The sequence below is a fragment of the Athene cunicularia genome, assembly GCF_003259725.1.
Source record: "Athene cunicularia isolate RWA chromosome Z unlocalized genomic scaffold, athCun1 chrZ_part2, whole genome shotgun sequence".
NCBI classification, from domain to species: Eukaryota; Metazoa; Chordata; class Aves; order Strigiformes; family Strigidae; genus Athene; species Athene cunicularia.
In genome coordinates, this window is record NW_020799143.1 from 12,362,048 (window position 1) to 12,387,073 (window position 25,026).

Consider the following 25,026-nt stretch of genomic DNA (forward strand, 5'->3'; position numbering starts at 1 on the left):
GGGGGGGGAAGGGGATCTGAGTCTGTAGCTGTCAGAGTGAGTTGCAGATAGGCAGCAGTTAGGGTGGAAGTTTCCCTGACAGACCTCCTCGTCTGTTCATCACCTCTGGCTATGCAGCACACCCGTTCTCCTTGGGTGGGCTGCCAGGAATGGCACATAGCAGCACATACCTTCAGCGGGGCCCCAGCCTACCAGCCTGGCTTGCATCTCCCCTTGCTGCCTCCACAGCACAGACTGCTGTTCTTCTGTCTCTGTTAACAGTTGCAGCAGCAATAATATTTTTAGACTGTGCATTATGAAAAGATGCAGAAAGCAAAGCATATTTTTCGAGAGGTGATCAACAGGTTTTTTTCTGATTGATGGAGTATTTTTACTACTCTCTGATCTCATTTCACTGAATGCTTTAATTTTACACCCATGAGTAGGCCCCATTTTATCCCTTCTAGGACTAATCTTACCTTTGTTGATTTCTCCAGGAAATGGTCTGAGACCCTTTCATCTCCCATTTGACCATTCATCTGTGAAGGGGTGAGAGAAGATGCCCTGTCCCCCAAAATCCTAAGCATGCTGTCAGCTTGGGTGCTGCTAACAGATTTCCTGTACTGGCAAGCTCTGCTACCACTGTTTTTTGTTGGTGCTTTTCCAGTCAGTGTAATTGTTACAGATTGTGGGTATTGACATGGTCACATTTGTCATACATTCCCATTCCCAGCCACCATATATCTAAATGGTATTGGGAAGGGAAGAGGTTGCTGATGCATCAGCTCAGAGATTGAGTCACCCCTCAACAGTTCTCTTCCTTCCCTCTCCTTATCAAGTCACAGGGTGTTTCCTTGATGGGACAAAAAATTAGAATTGATACAAGAACAGTATTTTCTGTATTTAATTGTGAAAACAGAAAACTATTACATCCTTGAAATGCGGGGAAAGTGGGTGAAGGAGAGACAGTGTGCAATATATAGAAAGTGTGGTGTTAAGCTCTAGGAATCTATTTCAGTACAAATCAGAACAGAGAGAATTGTTTAAAAATATTTTACTTGCAGGGTTATTACATCAACACTGGAATGGCACAATGGAAAATCTAGTTGTTCTAAAAAGATGCCATTTTAACAGGCAGATTTATTGTGTTGTTGGATTAGTTTTGATACTTCTTAAAAAAATCAAATGTGAATATAATGAATGGCGTCTCTACCATACACTTAAGGATTAGTTTTCAGGTTTAGTGGCATTTGAGGTTTAAGGATATTGGGGTTTACAAAGGGAATTGATAAGGCATGAAGCATTTGAAGTTTATGGAGCTGGAACAGAGGACTTCTGTTAGTTTTTCAGCTGTGCTGGGAGGGGTAAGAATTACTGAGTCAGGCCTCAGCTGTTTTTTCCAAATCTCGATAAATCTTAGCTGATCCTTGATAGAAGATCTTGGTTAGACACAACTAATTATTCATGTTATATGGGTGATTCAACCTTCTCTGGTTTAGCAGCAATAAAGAAAGCAGTTGTATGAACCAGGTCCAACAAACACCTTGTTTGCAACAGCAGTCATTTGTTTTTCTGACAGATTCAATTAATTCTAGAGAGGATCAAAAGGAAATAACTTAATTTTAAAGTCTTGGCTATGACCTTACATACCTTTCTATGTGGATATTTATAAATCACTAAATAGGCATTGGATCTTTTTTCTCAAAGATGGCTAAAATCTAATTTCCTTTAAGTACTAGATAAATTCTGTTTTAGTAATTATGTCTACAGACAACCAGTAGTACCAAACTCTTCAAGCAGGCTGGAGACAACAAAAGAGAAACACCAATAAAAGATATTTCTGTATATAATATATTTATTATTGAAATGAAATACTTACATAACTAGTTGGTTCTGTCATTCTCAGAAAAGTAAAACCAGTATCTAGGCTTTTTAGATGCTCTGACACCTTCTGAACCCTAAATATCATTCAGTAAGTTAGGACTTTGATTTTCACAGATAAAGAGACACAAAAATTAAATTTGCATTGTTTAGGCAATTTATATTATGTTTTACATACAAGTCAAAAATTTTTAAAGCATGGATTTTTGATATTACATCTTTTGAGCTGCTGGTTTGAGGTCTGATTTTTCAAGATCAAAAGCAGCCATTTGTTTATTTTGGAAAAAGGAGGGCCTATTTGCATTAGGTCAGCAACTTCATTTTTGTAGCGCAACTTTTGTTATTTTTTTATGTCTTTATTAACCCAAGCAGTTGTTAACTTCAGAAGTTACAGGTGGAGGCACTTGATAGTTTATATTATTTCCTTAACATGAAACTAGGGTACTTTTGAGATAGCTGCTGCTTATCTAAGATAAACAGAAAAATTTCAGAGGGTTTTTTTACCTGTTGATGGCTCAACCGTATTTTTCCCAGAGTCTCTCCTACTCTTATAACTACCTTCCAGTCCCATCTGTGTCCAGGCTTTGTGATGACTATTACTCTTAACAATTCTGCATTACAAATAAATGATATTAATAATAATGGTATATGCCGCACCACATATGTTTATGGAGATTCTCTGGGAATCTCTGTGTGGGAAAGGATTTGAAGTACGGTTTGAAAGGGGGTGGGCAGGGAGGTTGATTGTTTTCATTACATAATGTTCGCTTTGCAACTTCAACCAAGTATTCTTGTTCCAATCTAAGATGTATTCTTGTTCCAATTTAAGACTCATTTTGGTAGACTGGCTCATTAATCAAGTCCTGTTAAACACAAGCATATTAATATGTAAATTTACTTTGTGGTTTTGGATTAATTTTGATTCTCCTTTAAAAATAATCCCTGATAAACACAAAATGTTATTCTTTTTGTCTAGACTTTTAAGTACATCAAGTGCATAATACTTTACTAAATAGAACAGTTTCATGAAAATCCACTTAAACCTTTATTTTACTTCTGATTGAATAATGTGGTTTAATGTTACTGTGATGCTTAAATTACTTCAGATCCCTTAAATGTGAAAACTTCATTTTTAGTTCCAGGTTTGTTTTTTCTTCCATATTTTTCACTGTGAGACTCTAAATATGGTAGAATCTCATGCAACTGTATTATTTGTTGTTGTCCCTGTTTTTCATTGTCACATCTCCAGGCACAGATTTATTAAAATAATATGAAGTTTATTATTAAAGTAAATTAACTACAGTGGGCCTACCATAATGAAATGGGAGTGTAAAAGTTTATCTCCTAGTTTCCTCACAGAAAAGCTATAAAGCATCTCATGGGTTGACGTGATAAATGGGTAAAAGGATAAGAATTGAAGTTTTATGTGTAGTAAAGCTGATGCCCTACATGAAGCTTAGTAATGACATCACTTCTGCTATGATTGATGTCTAGGCAGCAGTTGTGGTCGTATTCAACTTTGCTATGGTTCTGCTGATTTTTCCTGCTATCCTGAGCATGGACCTTTATCGTCGAGAAGACAGGAGACTGGATATATTCTGCTGTTTTACAAGGTGAGAATGTGTGATAGATTGATATGTGAGGTGTGTCCTTTTTGGGGTCACCATTCCCTGTACTACCTTGTCAGGAGTGGGAGTTCTTCATTGCAACGGGGTCAATATGTTATTGTTATGATTTCATTGCTAGTGTCTGATTTACATGCACTACCTTGATTTTTTACCTGACTGGGGGGGAAAATTTAAAATAGGTCGGTCACTCTCTTTCTCTCTCTCTCTCACACACACACATTTTTCCCTTCATTCATATGTATGTTCATTTTGAGTATTGTTGTTGAGGACAACTTCTTGAAAGCAGATAAAAGATCAATGCTTTTGGAATATCTTCAAGTATTTTTAGAATGTTACGGAGTGCTGCAGTGTGCAGTGCTAGTATTAGTCTTGGAAGACTGTACATAACTCAGGGTACTGAGAGGCCTTACTTAATCACTGTGTGCTAATTTTTGTGCTTTTTATGCTTTTAAACTTAAATACATAATGTATGAACTGTAAGAAGGACTTCCCCTTAACCAAGTTTTTCATAAGACTATGAGGAATGCAGGATTATCAGTACCATTACAGGGTAATGCATGATAAAGTTTCTGTTATGACTGCAATGGTAATTTAGAATGGTAATAGTTCCATGCCAAAGAGTGCATACACAGACTCTTACCTGATACACAGCCAGCTGTGAGCGTTGAGTGGTTCTAGGAGCAGTCTACTGTCATCAATTAAACTTGTTTTCTACCTTAGTTTTTGGTTTTGCCCACAATGAGGAGGATCAGCTACATTTCTACACATGCACTCTTACCATCATGACCAGGATGTGGAGAACCCACTTTGTAATCTTAGCCTTTTACACCCACCCAGGAGCTGTTACAGTTTGACATTTTAAGTTTAATGTCAAAGACAGAAAGCACTTTCCTAAATTTGTTTTTGAGGGAGTGATTAAAACAGGAAGCTGATCCCAAGCCAGGACTCCTACTTTCTGTTTCTGATTCAGTCATAGTTTCATGGATAGCCTAATGTGCTTAAATTTTGGCACCCTGATTCTCAGAAATACAGGGCAATTGAACCTTCCATTTATTCCATATTTATTACATATAAAGAAAGGCAGTTGAGAGCTTACTTTGTTTAGGTAGGCAACATTCTGCATTCTTGGTTTTGTAGGATTTGTCCACTTGGTGGAAAATCTCTGATACTGTTCTCTATCATCAGTTTGTCATTTCTCATGTACAGGAAGAGGTTTGTCTCCAGTTTTCAAATAAACAAGTATCTGTTAAGGTCTTTCATAGACAAAAATAAAGGAAATGGATCAATTATCTCTGTAATTTTGTCTCTTCATGTTGCCCATCTTTCCTAGGAATTAATCCTTGCATGTGTTTACTTAATTTTTAAAACATTCAGTCAGTGTATGGCAAGTGGTTTCAATCTGCCTCCCAAAAGTCTGAGATCTTATCCAGAAGGCCCAAATATTATTTAACAGTTACTTTAATAGTTCTAAACAGAAGAACTCAGTATGTCATGTGTTTACATTTTGATCTAAATAGCTTAGTTCTCAGCATGGGCACATAGATGCAAACTCACACACCTATTGTGCATTTAGACTGCATGTAACTACCTGAATATTGACCTGATTAGCATGTGTAATTGATGGAGTGGTGTGGGTAGGTGTGTCTGCAGACAGATGCTGGTTCCTTCTTTCCTGAGCACAAGAAAAGTGCATGTATTCTCAGAGGCCATGTCCCAGAAGTGTTTCCTAAAGGTGCACAATAAAATTTACATCAAAGCATTACACTTAATTAATATAAACCATCTAATAGTAGTGGGAGCAGTCTCGAATGGAAGCAGCTTATCCTATCTCTGTTATTTAAAATAAAGATAGATCTAAATGCAAACAGATGTTTTTCTCTTCTCTTACAGTCCGTGTGTCACTAGAGTGATTCAAATTGAGCCTCAAGCATATGTGGAAAATGACAATACTTGCTACAGTCCTCCGCCTCCATACAGCAGTCACAGTTTTGCACATGAAACTCAGATTACAATGCAGTCTACAGTGCAGTTGCGCACAGAATACGATCCTCATACGCAGGTGTACTACACCACAGCAGAGCCTCGCTCAGAAATATCTGTGCAGCCAGTGACAGTGACGCAAGATAATCTTAGCTGCCAGAGCCCAGAAAGCACAAGCTCGACGAGGGATTTGCTTTCCCAATTCTCAGACTCCAATATGCATTGCCTTGAGCCACCCTGTACGAAGTGGACACTCTCATCTTTTGCAGAAAAGCATTACGCTCCATTCCTCCTAAAACCAAAAGCTAAGGTAATCGAGGAACTGTTTACCTCTTCTTCAAAAATAGACTTCTGCCCAGTAATAAAATTATCCTGTCAGTGGTATTAAATATAAGGATTAAGTAGAATTCTTATTGAATAATAATTCTTAATCATTTTATAGCTAATTTCGTACTTTAAAAGTTTTATCTAACAAGTTCTGTAGAGACATACTTTGCAAATACAAGTTATGAGCAAGGGTTTTGGTGGCTTTCAGTAACATAAGCTTGTGAATAGTGAAAGTAAAGCCACTTTTAAACTTTATTATGGTAAAATTTCTCATCCATGATGCAGAACCCCTTCAATAAAGCACAAATTAGCTTAGTCTTGTAGCATGTATGTGTATGGAAAAAAAACCCAAGAAATAAAAGCTTTTAAATAGACTGATGGGTGTTAATTTTGAACCTGGCTTTGTAGTGTGTGCCATTATGAATTGTTAGTTTGTTTAGAAACCTAAACCAAAATGCATTTCCATTTTCTGTTCCAGGTTGTGGTTATTTTTCTTTTTCTGGGTTTACTTGGGCTCAGCCTTTATGGAACTACCCGGGTGAGAGATGGACTAGATCTCACAGACATTGTACCACGGGAAACACGAGAATATGACTTTATTGCTGCACAGTTCAAGTACTTTTCGTTCTACAACATGTATATTGTGACACAGAAAACAGACTACCCAAATGTCCAGCACTTACTTTATGAACTTCACAGAAGCTTCAGCAATGTGACATATGTTTTGTTGGAAGAGGGTAGGCAGCTTCCCAAAATGTGGTTGCACTACTTTCGAGACTGGCTGCAAGGTAAGAGAGAGTTGCATAAAATTTTCATAATTCTACAGTAGTAACCACTTGTTCATGCTAGTAATTCTACCCTCTTTGAAAACAGTCACACAATTTAAAGACTATGAGCAGGAAGGAGAATGTGTAGGTGCTGATCTGAACTCACACGTTGACTCACAGTTTCTCCAACAGGTCACTTAAATTCTTTGTGGCTAAGTTTATTCCTTAGTAAGACAGCTTTGAAGCATTTAAGAGATTATATCCATGAGAGACCATCTCATGCCAATAATTTCTAAGCAGCTAATGAGGAATTCTGCTTTATAATTAATGGCCAAATAGACCCACTGTCTTGGGAAAATAAATGTTTGTTGAGTGTTTTGAGATCATTAAATAAAAAGTCCTTGTCTGGTGATGTGTTTTGGCACAGGCTTAACTTTCAGCATGAGTGATCTGTTGGCTTCAGCTGGGACTGCTGGCATGAAGAAAATTCAGTGTGGCTTACATGTTTTATTGAATCGGGAACTTAACTATACATTCTAGATTTCCAGTCAAGTATCCTCACTTTCTGTGGTGCTGCTTTTTCTGTGCTTAGCTGTAATGGGACAGGGAAAGACAAGAGAAGGCATGGCCTTTCAGATACTATGATGATAATTATATCGAAGCCAGCTTATTTACTGTAATTACACATATTGAGACAAATAACTGTTCTGTATTTAAAATAAATAGTACTGTCACATCTCGGCAAATTTAACAGCAAATGCAATCTGCCCAGGAGTACTTGTGTCTTACCTCTGTCTTTCTGTTGGGAGAATCTCCAGGAAACTTTTGCCAACAGAAAAATAAACTGTGCTGACCTAGTGAGACTGTAAATTTTAACCTTAACTGCTTACAGATGATCAGTGCAGCCAGTGATTCTTAGAGAACATGTAGGTAACTAACAGTATTTGGGATATTTTACTCCTTCTGAAAATATGTCGGGCAACATTAGGAAAGTGGATGCATCTAAGTGATATATTTAAACAAAATGATCAAGTTTCCTGTGTGCTTAATGCACTGATAAAACATTCAAAGCAGTGTCTCAGCTGTTAGCTTTGTTTTTTTAATTGGATCCATTCATTACAGGCTACTTACTGGAAGTTTTACTTAAAATAATTTGCTCACATAAACATGTTGAGCTGTAAGGGAGGGTATTGCTGGCAGAAAGAAAATTCAACATAGATTTTAGATGTTTTGCTGGATTGGAACCTTACTATACTTTCTAGATTTCTAAGCAAGCATCTTTCTACATGCTTCTCTAAATTCTCTTGTACCTCTGCTGTTTATTTTATTTATTTTGTGGGTATTTTATGTTGTTGTTCCAAAACAGTAGGAAAATATGTCTCTGGTGTCCCCCCTTCCACCCCACCCCCAAACACATGAGGGAGATGGAAATCTGACATCATGTTCAGGATCTTTACATATTCAGCATGGTTCTGCCAACAATAAAGTCAGGAAGAGTTGCCCTTGGGGTTTCTCCTTTTCTGGCTTCTCAAGAGGGAAACACTGGAGGCTAGCCCACTTGGTGCTGCTCTCAGGGGTGCTTGTATTCCCATTGCCCCTCTCTCAGGCCCACCACGTTCCTTCACACACCTCTTCCACTTTGGATGCCTATGTACCTTCTTCATAATCACCTCCTTATGCTAAGGACTGTTTGTGTGGCCCTGGAACAATGCCAGGGACCTGCATTTCTCCTTCTCCATGCTATATGTCCATGCTCATATGTGACATTTCCAGATCTGCTCTTCTCTTAGGGGTGTTCCTGTTCTCATTGCCCATAGTTTCATTTCCCCTTCCAGTCCATATTAGCTTGCCTGTCCTTCCACCTTATCCTCTGCTTTTCTTCCACCAGAGGAGCTGTGAGTATTCCTGGTACCCTGGGTGTACAGACAAGATTCATTGAGCAAAAATGTTATGCTGGACAGGGAGACTTCTGTGGTGGTTCAAGTGAGTGTGCTAGTGCCGTGATGGAAGACTCATTGCTTGGCCTGTTGATCACCGACAGCTTGCAAATTAATCATTATTATTACTAATTAGCATTTAGGTCTATGTCCTTAACCCACTTTCCCCAAGAGGGGCACAATTCATACAAACCAGCTGCTTTGTAGAGAACTATCTTCACAGAGTGTGAAACTGCATTCACAAAGCAGTAAAGAAGGATACTGAGATGTATCAGCAGAAGTTATGTTTTAAAATGGTGCAGGGCATTAATGTAACAGGGGAACTGAATCGGTATACTAAAAGCTGCTACACTTGTCATAATTAGGGTGTTATCTCAAGGTGAAGACAGTAATAATACCTGATTTTACCAACTGAGGCTGATGTTGAGGGAATAAAGGGAAGGGAAGATGAAAGCAGAATTTGCAAACAAGGTACAGTTTCAGGCTGGATTCAGGGAGGATCTTTATACTGGAGGAGCTGGATAATCGAAGTTGGGACAACTTTGAACTTCACAGCTAATTCCTGCCTACTTAACTGGGTATTGATGGCCTTCTGATACGCACACATTCATCTGGCAGAATGATCCCTCAACAACAACAGAAATATTTTTTATCAAGAAGGCATTGTTGGTAGCTGTACATTTCTGCTCATTTACTAGCAGTGGAGTGCCTTCAACCTAATGCACTTCTTTTTTCAGACATTCCCTTGTATTTTGCTTTCTGGTGTCATATCACGTTAGCACGCTACTGAAAATGCAGCAGAAGAGCTAACACTAATCATTCATTTAAACTGGAAATGTTAACATTATTTGTATAAGTGACTGAATGTAAATGAGGTAGCTTGAATTCCCTGATGGCTTGTAATTAGGTTTGTTTTTGCAAAGTGTAATCTTATCTGGTGTTTCATGGTGCAAGCTGTTCACATGAGTCAGTAGGAATTCTCTCCTTAACCCCACTCCTGCTTCCCACATAATTTTGGAGGATTTAACTTTCTTCTGAAGAACTAAGCAAAAGTGATTCCTGATACAAAAAAAATAAATCCCATATATAAGATTTTTAAAATTCCCTTTATTTTTACAATTTTTCTGCAGAAAGAGGTCAACAAGTTACTTTTATCCTTCTGGCCAGAAACATTTAATTAATCCCATTTATAAAACATTAAATGTCTTCTAAAATCATTGGTATGAACAGTTTGTAATGGAAGGAGTATTTGCTTTGAAAGCAGCAACTCTAATTTCAAAGTGTTGGGAAATTTTAATTACTGAAATTCTGAAATTCTTTAGAAATTAAGAACAACTGATAGTGATTTCTTGGTGTTCTTTCTGCAGAATTCCAGTTTCAGCAAGGTTAATGATAAAATAACCCAGAGAATAGAATGGTTAAGCCAGCTGAGAAATGTAAAAGGGATGTAAAAGGTGTAAAATGTAAAAGATGTAAAATGTGAAAGGGATGTAAAAGATGTAAAAGGGAGCAGGGTTTGAGGGATGACCAAACTTGTGAGAACAGTGGAGATGTAAGAGCTGAGTTTTCACCCACTGCAGTAACGTTAAATGTGCATGCCCTTTTTCGACATACCTTGCAACCACGAATTGATAATGTCACATGCCAGTGGATATATTTGTTATTGTGTGTCTGTGGACCCCCCTGACAGGGGTTGGATGTTAGTCTGAAACCTCTGCCCCCATGTGCTGTCATAACATAGTAATTTGTGTGCTCCTCCTGCTGAAGGGAGCCATTTTTACTGTAAATTAAGCTGTTCTTTGGTGGCCTCCTTTCCCATGAGCTTTTTAGACAGCCTCCTCTTAAATTCCCGAAGTTGTCTTTCACATGATTGGTAGGATAGCACAAATGCTCTCCCCTAGCAGTGAGAGAACTGCTTTTTGGCACAGGAGGGATGGATTGGTATTTTTGCACATCCTAAGCAATGTTTTACCCTCTCCAAGGGCACCAGCAAATGTTGCTTTTTTAAAGGGAGCCTCAAAGTCCTTTGGTCATGCCAGAAAAACCTGATGGCAAATTGTCCTTCTCCTGGGCAGGTGCTGGAGGGCTGCACGTGGAGATCTGGCAGGCTTATTTCATTGCTTGGTTCTCAGCCTGCTGGCTCTGTGAGTGGGTGTGATTTGTCAGAGCAACATGGGAGGCAGTTTTCTAAGGGAGAGGTGGTTAGTTTGTAAATGGGAGCAGGTACTCTGGCCTGGAAGCAGTGTCAACTGGGTGCATTTTCTCTTCCAGCGCTCTTATCTCCATATAGCTTTAGCTAACCTACCCAATCTGTAATGATGGTTTTCATTACGTCTCCTCAGCACAGCTGTGAGGTGGGTTGGTGATTTCCTCCACCACCACTCCTCCTTCCCCAGCCTTTTCCTTCCCTTCCCTGGACATGCGGTTTGTCATCTGCTTGCACAGAGCCTCCTTGTACTGGGCTGTGGCTTCCTGTACTAAATCTGATCCAAATTTGTGCTGTGAGGTATTCCCTCCCCCTTGAAGGGTGGCAAGGAGGAAAATAACAGTTGAGAGTGAATAGGTGTTGGCTGTGATCTTTACATGTGCTGGCAGCAGATCCCACAACTTGTATTAGCTGCACAAGTTGAACAGATGGAACAAATTGACAAAATCGTGTTCACTCACGCTGTGCTCAAGGAGCAGCTGAGTTGCTGTTTGAAGTTGAAAGTTTGAGTGTGGTTTTTTTTCCCCTTGTAGTGGAATTTCTGGTTATATCGTAGAAGCTATTGCCTCAGTGCTCTGCAGTAGCCCAAAACAGTTAATGAGAGCGGTGTGTGTCTTCCTCTGTGGCTTAGTGCACTTGGCCAGGGTTTTGGTGAGGCAGAGGGGAGTATGGAGAGTGTTTCCTTTCTGGATAATGGACTAAATGCCTCCTCTGGTTCTAAGTCCATGGTAGACAGTGATGTTGGATCAGGGCCGAACTCAGCCCTTTTCTGCTCTGGCACCATCCAAGACAGGGCAAGGCTTCAGCTTTGTTTTGAGGAAGGTGTGTATGAAAGAGGTGATAAATGCAAATACGCTTACGGAGTTTTGAATTTGATGATCCTGTAATTGGGGTTCATGAAGAAAACCACTTTTTAGTTTAGACAGGCCCAACTGTTCCCCATATACTTCTCCAGACAGAGTGCTAGGATGCTCTGAAAGGCTCTAAGAAGGATGTGGGACCAGAGGGTTCTAATCCCATCTAAGATCTCCTCTTTGCCTTGAGGGGAAAATGGTTTACACCAGTGGACATTGCATCTGCAGCTTGCTAGCTCAGCTTTGCTGGTCTGCACAACGTGGGAAGACTCTTAAGGCTTCCCACTTGCACTTTCCTGCTTCCCCTTCCTTTCTTTGGGCAAAATACTGGACATGCAACTGGTACTTTTACCTTCCCACATACTGACAGTGAATGAGAAGCCCCTAATTTAGGAGGCAGAAGATGGATAATTTTCTTCCTGATTCGGTTATGAAAAAGAGTCATTATTCTTTCTTCCTACTGAAATTTATTACTAAGATTGATTGCTTACCTGCTTATTCTGTCTTTCCCTTGCCTCCCTTTACTCTTCAGGACTTCAGAACGCATTTGACAGTGACTGGGAAACTGGGAAGATCACTTACAACAATTATAAAAATGGATCTGATGATGCTGTTTTGGCTTACAAACTCTTGGTACAAACAGGCAACCGAGCGAAACCCATTGACATCAGCCAGGTACTGTATCACAGTCCATATACAGGAATACACTAGTCATCAGGAGTAGGGGAAGATGCAAAGAGCATGTTGTAGTCTTTTTTTTATCTTGATGTACTGAATGCCTGAGTTACACCTTACTACGTGGGCTCACTGACTTTGCTGAAGCTACTTGTTAGCTGCAGTCTGGCCTGTGCTGCAAAGTGTTCAAAATCAACACTATGAATACCTGCCCTTGATTATTACTGGTTGGCGTGTGTACAGTGCTGCTCCTGTGTCAGATACACTCAGTTTCCACTGAAATTGCTGTGAAGAATGCTTTGCTGCATGCATAGGTAGATGGAGTCTGATCCTGTGCCATACAGAGCCAAGGTTAGCCTTATTGCCCTGAGTGGCACTGGTTTTGATCTGAATCGAATTGCCTTATAGGGTTGACCTTTGCTCAGCTTTCTGCTGTGGCTTTGAATCTAGCATTTGCAGTTATTTGGTTACTTCCTACCAATTTATGCAAACCATAACATTTAAAAAAAGTTGTTGGTGAATAGTAGTGCAAGGGGACTGAAATCATTGCATGCCGTATCATATTCTTGAACTATCATCAGTAAATACAGCTAACCTGTTGCAGAACTCAGAATGGCAGTTGTTTGAGCTGCCTGTATAAAGTATGTCTCAGGTTCTTTTGCAAGGTTGTCACAGCATATAACTGCATTTGCTGTAGCCATAGTAAGTGAAAATACATTAGGTTTGACTCTTTACACTAAAATTAGATTTCAAACCTCTGATAAGAAATTCTGCAATAACGTAACTTCTCTTCTAGAGTCATCATTGACTTGCAGAAAAACAGTCTTTTTAATGAGCTTCTTGACAGATCTGCTTATTGTCTGTCTTTTTTTTCTGGCATTAAAGGTGACAGATTTACAGAGTATATTGTTCAGAGTTGCTATGGTGTGTAAAACACACTGCTGTTTAGCAACATGCTGTCAGGTCTGAATGAAGCTTCAGCTATGAATTAAGCTAAGAAAGGGAGGTTGAAGAGAAAACCTTCAGTGAGATTTTGTTTAGCAGAGTGTACCAGGTACGCCGTAGAACAAATGCGATTGGACTGCAGCTGCTGATATAATTTCCTGTGCCTGGGAGGGAGAAAAGTGTGGTGCACCCACAGGGGCTGAGTGCTGTACTCTGCAGTTCCATAGACAGCTTGAAGACATACAGTTGTTGCATATCCTGTGAACTAATTGAATCCAGATCCTTGGAATCCAGCTTTTTTTAAAAACTGCTGTCACTGTTGTTTTTCATTTCATTAAAAAGACCTGAAACTGGAGCTGAGCCAGAATTTTAAATAAAGAAAACAAAAAACCCCAGTAATACTTTTCACCCACAGAGTCCTCTGTCAGATCTCTAGCTGTGCAGGATTTGGCTACAGAACCCTAGAAGTGTACCACTGCTGTTTACCCCACAGATGCATTTGCCCACAGTGACCCAAATAACAGAGGGCACTCATCTGCTTTCGTGATGCTGGGCATTTTCTGAATACGTAGGTCATAGGAGGCAAGTGTTAGCAAAATTTATACAGATGTTGTTTTATTTTTATAGCTCTCCTCCATTTACTGGGTGGCATTTCCTTCAGTGTTAACAACAGAGGTTAACTGCACACAGACGTGTATAGGGACTCTTGCCAGGTTTTCTTACCCTGTCTTTAAATATGTTTCTCCAACTTGGTTGTTTTTCACTCTTGGCTGCAGGCTTTCAGAATTTGGATTTAATTGGTTCAGTCTATTCTAGAACCATCTGCTGATTTAGTGGTTATTGTAAATATTATATGAGTACTGATTTATAAATAACCACTTTCTACTGTCACTGTAGTTTTTTAGATTTTTTTTTTCGTTGCCAAAAAATAGTTTACTGATAAGTCACTTCAAGTGAAGATTCATACTCTTTTGCTTTTCCCTTCCTATATGTGTGTTGCATCTCTAGGCCATTTGTTGAAAGTTTTATAGCAAAACTTGTTCTGAAACACTTCTAATTTTTTCCATTTTTCCAGTTGACTAAACAGCGTCTGGTGGATGCAGATGGAATCATTAACCCAAATGCTTTCTACATCTACCTGACAGCCTGGGTCAGCAATGACCCTGTGGCCTATGCTGCCTCACAAGCCAACATCCGGCCTCACCGCCCGGAGTGGGTCCATGACAAAGCAGACTATATGCCAGAAACAAGGCTAAGAAGTAAGTAGCATTTCATTTTAATGTCTTACAGTTTACGTAAGTGCCCCCACTCCTTCCTTCAAGAACCAGTAACTCTGTAGTTGGCTGATGCTGCACAGGGTTCAGAAGTGTAAACAGGACAATATATTGTGTTACTCTGTAGCCTTAGGAGACCCATGCACTACTGCAAATGTGGCACCACTGCAGGGCTTTATCATTTCAAAAAATTAGTTTTATAACAGTTCAAAGCCTTAAAAACTTCCAGTAAGCATTGCTTTTTAGTGTCACCTCATAGTTCTGTCTGGGAGAGACACCTGGAGATGGAATGAAATTCCTGCCTACATCATTCTGAAATTCCATCACTGAGATTATATCATGTTTATCCTCAATTCTTAGTACCTAAGGGATTTTTATCAGGTTAGCTCATATGCTAAGCTTCCAACGCTGATATGGTACAAGAACTGCTTAGGTAGGGGAGCAGTCCCATTCCATGCCGTTCAATGTCTTCTGAGCACCAATGCCAATTGGCATTGCTTTGCTTCACTTTTCAATTTATTGAGAGGATTGCTAGTTGGACACCAGTGGGGAAGGTCATATGGGGAAGGACTGGTGTGCTTGGAAATGTGATTGGGTAACCAGCTAGCCATGCTTCAGTGCATCCAAACCCTAGAGCTTTGTGGCAGTCAGCCAAGTCTTGTCTTAATGAAAATTTATAGTTGAGATTATAATAGGGCAAATCATGTTTAGCAAGTCAACTGAATGACCCTGCAGGGTCTGGAACACACAACGGCAATAACAAAATGCTTGTTGTGCAAGGTTTTTTTTTTTCTTGTCATACAGTAGACTTAGCATTACCTCAGTAAGAAGTATGGATAGTGTTGGTTTGTCACATTATTAAAGGATAAAAAATTATGGATTTCCTTAGTAAACTATTACTTGTATATAAATGACTGGCAGAAAAGGGTAATATCAGTAACAGAACATGGATTTCTGAATCTGACTTTAAAAATGTTCAGTGGAAACCTTAAAAGCCAACCAGCCTGATTGAACATAATTTTCCTCTAGTTTTGTGTCAGTGGACCTCAATCAATCTTAGGGAAATGACCTTTGATTTCAAAGGAGCTGCACTTGTGTAAAAGAAGAGTATTTGGATAAAATGTTTAGGATAACGTGGTCTACTTTATATTGCAGTTAGGGATTTTTGGCCAGGTATTCAGTAAGAACCATTGTAACACTGATGAGGATTAAATACGTGTATTGAAATGTATATGTTAAATTACATAAAATTGTTTGGAGACTTGATGGAGACTGTGTTCATCCCATTGTACTACATGATAAAATATAGTAATCTCCTGTACTGCTTCAGCTTTCAGTTTATTGGTGAATTTTTAAAATGTCACTTGTTTAAAAGAAGCAAAATTTAAATCCAACATCTTTAAACATTTTGCTGTGGAGAGCAAAGTGTTTTGTTAATCATGCTCTCTCTGTGTATCTTCTTCCTTCCAAACACACATTTTAACACTGTTACCCTTTTCCTAGTTCCAGCAGCTGAGCCCATAGAATATGCTCAGTTTCCTTTCTACCTCAATGGATTGCGTGAAACTGCTGACTTTGTGGAGGCTATCGAGAAAGTGAGAGCTATCTGTAGTAACTACACTAGCCTGGGGATCGCCAGCTACCCAAATGGTTACCCGTTTCTGTTTTGGGAGCAGTACATTGGGCTTCGTCACTGGCTCCTCTTATCCATTAGCGTGGTTTTGGCTTGCACGTTTCTGGTGTGTGCCCTCTTCCTCCTAAACCCCTGGACGGCTGGGATCATTGTAAGTTTATTATAAGGGTCTTTGTTGAAGTCAAATTCCTTTCAGCATAGCTCTTGCTGTAGTCGGGAGGGTTTTGTTTATGTCTGGGCCTCTGGTGGAGTATGTATATTGCATCATTCATTATATATTTATTCAACTTGAGGGGGTAGGGTTCATGCTAAAGGTACAAACCTTAATAACCTTAATCCTTTAGCCACCTTTTTTGCAGCTTTAAAGGTTCTTAGAAAGGTACATAAACTTTTGCCCTTGCTCAGATGCACACTAACATGAGAAATAAAGACGCAGAGGAAAATAAAGAGCTTTTTAAAGTACTACATTTATTTCTAATTATTTATTCCTTCTCCCCTTTTATCAGACATAGTTATTTTTCAAGCCAGCGCCTTGTGACTAGCTTGCCCGTAAATTTTCCCACTGATTTCTGAATGCAGTCTTTCTGGAAAAACTGAAATGGTTATGTTGTATGGTACACACTGTGGAAAGAGTGTAACTGAGCTATTGAGGAGAAAGAGACATAAAATTATAAACTGAAGAAAATACTCCTCCATGCTTTCTGCAAGGCACCATAAGCCTCTCAGTAAACATTCAAGTTAAATTGAATGATAATGTTCCTGTGTTTAAATTCCATAAACTATCGTATGGTTTATAAAATGCCAAAAGTAGAAAAGTGTAAAACAGTTACTAGTTTTTGTAATGTACGTTTATACGACAGGTATGTTAAAAGGTAAATGTTTAGTCTAGAATATTTTTCATAGCACTTAATCAAGCAATTTATGTTATTATTCTTGATTCATTAGCTTATAAAATCATTTATTGTAGTGCATACTTTTTTCCCTTGGAAAAGGCATTTATTTTCAGAGTCCACCACTGCTTTTATGTCTATCTTTTTTTCCTGCTTGGCTTTAGCAACTTTTAAAGTTGGTTCTACAGGTTTACTCCCTTCCCTTTTCCTCATTTTTTTTTTTTACAGGATAGATGAAAGAAAATAAAAGCTCTCCCTTAGATTTAACTGTTTGCTTTGTCTGTGTCAATCCCTCCAAGTATCTTAAAAGCTCAGAGCCCCTCTGTAACCTGAAACTCATCAGCTGATTATGGCATTCACTTTCTTCTGGGCTTCAAACCTATTCAAATGTCATTCTCACTCACATTTTTAGTTCTACAAAAAGAATTCTACTACAGGTAGTTGAAAGTTACTTTTTCTGGAAGGATTGTCTAAGAAACAGATGAAAAAGAAAAAATATATGAGGGGGGGGGCATCCATGATAAGGAAGAATAAATTGTTTGTCAGATCACTGATAAATTGTAACCAATACAAAATTGTTCCTTGGTCTGTTAACTGGTTCTTGGGAGTGTAATTTAAACTGGCTCCTTAGCAAGTCATTGCCATTGAGCACAACAAAACAAGGAAAAGCAGCTTGCCTTTGGGAATATAGGATGGCTTTGAGGAGTACATTGTATAGTCACCATGTTGTTTTGAAATGTCTTTCTCTTCATTTGTCTGCAGTATAAGAAGTTACTAACAGCTGTTTGAAATCATCTAGGTGGTCGTCCTGGCTCTGATGACTGTGGAGCTGTTTGGCATGATGGGTCTAATTGGAATAAAGCTGAGTGCAGTGCCTGTGGTTATCCTGATTGCGTCTGTTGGCATTGGTGTGGAATTCACTGTTCATGTTGCTTTGGTATGTAAAGCATTTTCTAAATATTTTAAAATAAAATGATGGCAATGTTAGGATCACAAACCAGTTACATGTCTCTTAGAAGGAAATTGGTCACAGTTTTGTATGTCTTTCGGTTTGTCTTGATAGAGTGGAGTTGATCTTAATGAGGTCGTTCTTGACTATTGAGTCAGTCTCCCAGGAGATAAGAGGGGATACATTACCTATGATAACTATTTGTCTGAGTGATGCAAATACACAGACAAAACAGAACTCTTAGTGTACCTTACTTCAGTCCAGACTCTTCTGGTTCTTGTCTACAGCCTCACTCTTGCCTCAGTAGCTGTTTGTTCCCTCTTACACGTAGATTCTGTATCTTGTGAAAGAGAAGCCTTTAAAGAAGATTTTCAAACCCACATCATTTGATCTCTCTGAACCACTAAAATTTGAATGTATTTGGACTCATTTTCCACTTGAAAAATCTGCACCTTCTTTTCAAAACCCATCAGCTATTAATAGTGGCCTCACACAGTCTGTAGGAAAATAGTTTTGCAGTGTAATGAGGAGGAGCAGATGGGGGCAAAAGTATGTTTTATGTAAGGATACTCAACATTTTCAAGATTAAGTGTCCAAATCTAGAGTGCACCTTGTCACCCAGCTTAGGTAACCTGATGTGCAAAAATGAGTAGAAATGACAAGTGCGCTTGCAAGGGAGCACTTTTGCTTGTTCAAGATATACAGCACTCATCTTGCTTTGTTTGGTGACAAATAATAAAGCACTGTTTTTCTGTGTTCACATTTGAGAGTGTTAGCGCTGATCTTTCCAACATTCTGCACACTCAGCTTAAGTCGTCTTCCTATAAGGCTATTCTAATCACTATTTCAGAATAGTTTAAGGATATCATTGTCTTCATGTATTTGAATTTTACTATATTAAAAAATTGGAAAGGATGAATATATATATATTGTAAGATAATTTCAGGGAGGAGTTGCTTGTATTCTACCACAATCTCTAATATATTAATTCTGTAGCAATCCAAAAAGAATTGAAGGGAGCGGGCTAGAAAGTGGTGGTGATGTTGGATGGGAATGCAACGGGCCTTTTAGACTCAGAAGGAGCACTGGTAGGCTGCTAAGAGGATCTGGTGATAGTGAAAAAGAGAGGAGGTACTATGGGATCTTAGCACACTGGAGATGGCTAAAACCTCAGAACACTTTGTAGATGATGTAGAGTTGGGGTACATAAAGTGGCAGAATGGAAAGAATAATTTTAAGAAATTCTTTGGGAAGGTAGGGTAGGGTTACAGAGGATCAACTGGGTCCCTGAAGTCTTTTTTCACCTGCTGCTACCAATAGGCTTTAGGAGGTAAACCTGTTTGATGGGACTTGAAATAGTTTGGGAGTTACCAGAAACTAACGGTGTCCAAGAGAAAGAAAGAAATTTACAAATTCTTAGAACTGAAGATATAAAACGGGAAAATCGTAATTAAAAAGAACAAAGCAGTTGTTTCTAAATGGGAGGAAACTAACCTAATTTACAGGACTTTTGAGAGAGAGAGAGAGAGATGTATATACAAATCATCTGTGGCTGAAGGTGAATGCCAAGCAAACTGAAAATTGCATTTTTTTTCATGTTGACTAGTAGACCGCAAATGATAGCAGCAGTCCTGACCTTCACAGAACTTCCTTCGCATAAAGAGTCAAACCAGTGTTGCATAAACAAAAAAGGCAATGCTGGCACTGTTGATACAGAACTTATTTGAACTTGATTAAGAGTGTTTCACAGTCCACTTGTGGCTCAGTTCTCTGCTATCGCTTTTGAATTGTGACCTCATCTTTTAAATTCTGCAAATAAATTCTGAATCAATAGTAGACTCCTATATTATGCATCTTTTAATTACACATATGTACATATGTTTATATAACTTGCTAATATGTTTGTGGGTCAGATCCCATAGCTCCCATTTATGTGAGTCCTCTCATTGACAGCTGCCTTTGCACTGAGGGGTATTTATGCATTTATGTATATGCAAATGTAGAATGTCCTGGATACATTAGTTTTCCACAGACCACTTTTTAAAGATTAATAATACATGATTTGGCTACCTATGGAAGTGAGGGTTGAGGATCTCACTCCACATGTACACATTTTTGGTCTGCTTGTCTCACCAAGTAACTTTTTAATGTGTTGACTGATTTCACCCTGAATTTGTCAGATAAGTGAAAACAGGCTGCTAGAGAGGAGAGACTGAAATTCCAGGACCAAGAAGAAGATACCTGCTTGAGCTCATATCTTAATAGGTAGTAGAGAATTTCTGTTATAAATGACAGGAATAAGATCAACAAGGTTCTTGTCTTCTTAAACCCTTAAGTCATACACAAACAAGATAAATTCATACGAAACAACAGCATTTGAGTGTTTTTGATATGGCTTGTTCACTAAGGAGTTGGAGGGAGAAAGATACTTCACTAGTCATTGCTGCTCAGGCACCACTGTGTTTAGTGCTGTTCCACAGGCTATTTTATATGTATAGGCCTTTTAGGTTTGAAGTAGTAGAAGCTGAAAAAACATTTTGAATGAAATAAAAGTGTTTAAAAAAGTCGTGGAAACCATGGTCCCATGAGAGTGAGAGGTGTACCCCTGTAATTTTGACACTTGAAGAGCTTTCACCATGAAATGTATTCTTTGTAGGTAGAAATAAGCAAAGCTGGAAACAAAAGCCTACTAATGCAAGCAGGCATTGTTTCCAAAGTTATTACTATGGCTTGACTCTGTAATTAGTGCTTACTCTGCTCATGTGACTTCAGCAGCAGCTGTCTGGTGTGACTGCAGAAACAGGCCTTCTCTTGAAGGTTAGCCAGCTGTAGAGATACTTTCATGAACCATTGTTTGAAGTAATTAACTGGCGAAAATCTGTGCATGCTATGAAGAGGCTGTTTGGGAGGTTGTATGCATCTGTCTATTGAACTGGATTTACAGTTTTTTGTTAATTGTTAATTAACAATTGTCTGTTAAATTGTTTTACAGGCATTTTTAACTGCCATAGGAGACAGGAACCATAGGGCTGTCCTTGCATTGGAACACATGTTTGCACCAGTGCTGGATGGGGCTGTGTCCACTCTGCTTGGAGTGTTAATGCTTGCAGGATCAGAGTTTGATTTTATTGTCAGGTAAAGCATTTGTGTGTGTCTTGACTTTCTTTTAGAATAAAAATAAGCATGCTTTTAATTTTTAGTCACTTCAGCATATCTGTCATTTTATTACTGTGCATGGTGTGTCAAGCATGCTTACCTCATGGTCCTGCTTTCCCTCTGTTTAACTGACTCCTTGTTACATGCTAGACGTCATAGTGTTTCCGTTGCTGGTATTAAAATCTGTTTCCAGGAAAATCTGATGCCCAGCATGAAAGAAGACAAAAACGGGGCTCTTTAGCAACGTTAGCTAATTCTGGGTTTGAATCAGTTCAAAGCATCTAGTATTGTCCAGTATTAGCTAAGTTTGACCTTTAACCTTTAGGTTCTCCTAATTTCTTTTATGCGCAACAATTTGTGTGCAAAGGACACGTGAACCTACAAACACGATGCAAATGTGCTGCAAGTTTCTCTCTCAGGGCCTCCTCCTTCTATCATTATGTGAGGTTTACAGTGATGTATAATAGGTCCTGTTTGGAAGCTAGGGAATCATAAGTATGAACACAGAACTTCATATTCAAATTTTGTAAAGCAAAGCCTGAAAGCCCTTCTGTTTAGAACTCCAGGCAGACTGTTTCTTGTGAATTTAATTAAGAATGAATTTGTCAACTATGAGAGGAAGGCCAATTTTTCATTGAGGGGAATTTGAGAAGTGCAATGAAACAGATCCTATTCTATTCCAAACAACCTGTGGAGCCTTGCAAAATGGCTCTAATCTAACTTAGAAGTAACACAGGTTCTTTGTGGCAAACTACACCATGAAATAAATCCCAAACCCTAAAATGGAACTGAGGTAGAACTGGGCCAAAAAAATGCTCTTAAAGATGACTTAACTAAGGTAAGCTGGATAGATGACTAGACTTAGCTGAGATCCATTTGACAACAAGAACAGCAAAATGTCAGAGTCAGGAACTGAGAGAATGGCTGCTAAATCTCATCAGGATTTTTTGTTTATGTATGTAAGAGATTTGAAAAAAGCAGGCAGTTTGCAGTTAGACCTCATGAAACCTACATGAGTATTTTTACTATGCAGGTATTGCATGTCCTGAAATAGAATTTGTATTTTTTTCCCAAGTCAGTATTTTTTCACTTTATTTTATTGCTATTGAAGAAATAAGACAGAATTATTCTTTTCAGGCCTGCTCTTGTAAGGGTTGGAACACTTTGGCATATAGGTTACTTACAGATTTAACCTAAGTTTACAGGGGTACATTTGGTGGGCTACTTTCCTACTTAACAGATGAGATTTTTGGCAAGCACATTTTTGTGTCATAGCAAATGAAAGATTGTAGCAGCCCTTCACACCAAATTTGGATTGGATATTCTCTCAGTTTATAAAATGAGCTTTTCAACTTTTCAACTTACGTTATTTTACTTTTTTTGGCCATCAGTTTCTCATTTTCTAGCACAATCTGACTTCAGTTTGCCTTGTTTAAAAAATAAAATAAAATAAACTATGGGAGCCTGAGCATTGTTACAGAGGGTGAAGAAGATCCCAAACTTCCGGAAGGCGATAGATTAGTCCAACAGTGTGGAAGATTAAGTAAATTAACAGACATTGTATATACCAAGTGGTCAGAGCTATAATCCTCCTGTTTATCCTAGTGTTAGATGGATGAGATGTAAATGTTTTTAATGCCTGTTGTTGATGTCTGTCCCAGTATAAAGTTCTGGTGGTTTATGTTACTAAAGTAGATTGGCTTGCTGATTTTTGCTAATGCAGATCAGAAATTTCCAAATGTTTACAATAGCAGGGTATTTGTAGTTTTACAGAAGTCTGATATATTTGATCAGATGTGGAAACAGGGAGGCAGTAAAGTTTGTTGCCAGCTAGACAATATAATCAGCAGACACTTTAGTAGCAAACTTGCCCTCTGTTCATCTCCTTTGCCTTCTCCTCCAAGAATTTAACAAGACTGAGTCCTTGAAATCATTAGTTACAACGCAGCCTTAAATTTAGTCTGAGCCCCAGCTGTGCCGAATACCAACTAGCAAGGCTTTCCTTTTACTGACAGGTTTACCTTGGTATTTATGAAGGATCCCAGACCTTAGCCCTCAGTGGTGGGAAAGGACAACCACTTGTGCACTTTCCTCTTCTTCCACAGTACTTCAGTCTTTATGTTTGAATTGGCTGACGCAAAACAAGAGTATTCAGAGATGCTAAATTGTTCAACAAAAGATTAGCCTGCAATGCAGCTCTGCCATTGTGGAGTGCTCTTACTCAGTACAATGCTGAAGCTTACTATAGAATGGGCAGCATTTTCTTTGCAGAAAGCGAGTTTCTGTGTTGTAAAAAGGTTGCAATTCGAGCTATTTGGTAAAACTGGAACTCACAGAATTCTAGGCGGAAAGTTGTGATTAGTGAACAGCAAGGGAAACCCTTACCTGATACACTGGAGGTTTAATTAGAGATTCTGCTGTAAGATGCAGAAGCATTTCACAGTGGATTAGCTGCTGGGAGAAGAGGGCTTCTTTTCCTTCTAGGCTAAATTGTTTAAATTCTACACCCTTCACTTCATTTGTTTGCTTCTGCTGGGTTTTCACTAATGGGGGCCCCTTTTCATTGTATTTGTGCTTTCAATCCATTCAGCTATTCACTGCACATGCCATATTTTTGTGTTTGTGTAACACATTCATAAATAACATTACATGCTTCCAGATTCTGGGAAATTAACAAATGTAATTTTTTTTCTTTCCTTTATCAACTAACACTTTGGGTTGTGGAATGTAGCTTCTCTAAATCAGAAGGTAAAAAACCTTATATCTGTATATAGAAAGTGGTATAATTATTTAGTACAATGTTAGTAATATTTTAGATTTAATTTAGTATGTGTATTATTTTAACATACATAGAAGTAATTTGTAATCACTTATTTCTAAGAATATTTGTGGCTCTTCTCTCCTCCAAACACCTTAAACACTACTTCAGGTATTTCTTTGCTGTTTTGGCAATCTTAACCATTCTGGGAGTCCTCAATGGATTGGTACTACTTCCTGTTCTTCTTTCATTCTTTGGACCATACCCTGAGGTCAGTAAAATTAATGGTGAACAGAAGAAATAATACTATGCCTGTACCCATGCCCCCTCCCCAATCACCCCTCCCATTTTAGAAACTTTTATTTTTTAAATTCTCTTTGATTTCTTAGTTTTTAAGTTTCTTGCTCTAGGGTTGTGGGTTTTTTAACGTTATTAAAAGTGCTGTTTGTTATTTAGTTGATATTCTTCTACTTAACATTTTAAAAGGTTTTTTTAATAAGTACTGTTTTAGAGGTTGCAATTGGCAAACGATACAAGTGTAGGATTATGCTTTTAAAAGCATAATGTGACATGCAATCTAGTTTGTAAAATAAGGATTTTCCCCAGTATTTTGCAAAAGACAGTTCGTTTTGTACAGGTACCTTCTTCTTTCCTACCTCACTGCCTCTACTACTTTCCTCAAAATACTTAACTCAGCAGACCACCAGGAAGGCCTGTGTGGACCAACATACACCAGTGGTGGTCCACAGACCACACCTTGGTAATCATGACCAGTTTGCCAGAAGGTCCCCTCTGTCCAGTTGCCCCTCCCTGCAATATGCTCTTGGTTCAGACAACATTTTTGGTAGGTGGAAGGCTTCACTTAGATGCTGATGAGTCTAGAGTGTAAAGCCCAAGTCCAGTAAAAAAAGATTCATAGATACCAAATTTGTATTTGGTTGTTGATTATTCATTACCTACTCTATAGTTAATAGAATTACTGCATTACATAGGGCTATCTTTATCACATACTAGTAGAATCAGTGTGCTGTGCTTCATGTGTCTGTATGTGAGTGTACAAGAATAAAACACAAGGTATGTACACAGCACTAGTAATATTTCAGAAATATTTCTTTTAGCATCAATAGAGCAGTTTTGACAGTGTATAATCTCTTCTATTTCTAACAGTATACGACTTGTCCCTTACT

The 25,026-nt window shown here is 38.6% G+C and overlaps 1 protein-coding gene across 2 annotated transcripts in view; it reads left to right on the forward strand.

Annotated features, from left to right (window-relative positions):
- Positions 1-25,026, forward strand: part of PTCH1 (patched 1) — a 45,647-nt gene that overhangs the window by 13,519 nt on the left and 7,102 nt on the right. Inside the window, exons 11-20 of one of the 2 annotated variants that reach the window (XR_003400152.1) lie at positions 3,355-3,473; positions 5,379-5,778; positions 6,274-6,583; positions 12,092-12,234; positions 14,255-14,438; positions 15,957-16,237; positions 17,776-17,913; positions 20,918-21,060; positions 23,813-23,829; positions 24,011-24,110. Coding sequence is in view for 1 of the 2 variants with exons in the window: in XM_026866380.1 (XP_026722181.1) it covers positions 3,355-3,473; positions 5,379-5,778; positions 6,274-6,583; positions 12,092-12,234; positions 14,255-14,438; positions 15,957-16,237; positions 17,776-17,913; positions 20,918-21,060; positions 24,011-24,110 (1,818 nt within the window). In the remaining variant the exon portion in view is untranslated. The remainder of the gene's footprint in view (positions 1-3,354; positions 3,474-5,378; positions 5,779-6,273; positions 6,584-12,091; positions 12,235-14,254; positions 14,439-15,956; positions 16,238-17,775; positions 17,914-20,917; positions 21,061-23,812; positions 23,830-24,010; positions 24,111-25,026) is intronic. The other variant, XM_026866380.1, reaches the window with a different exon arrangement.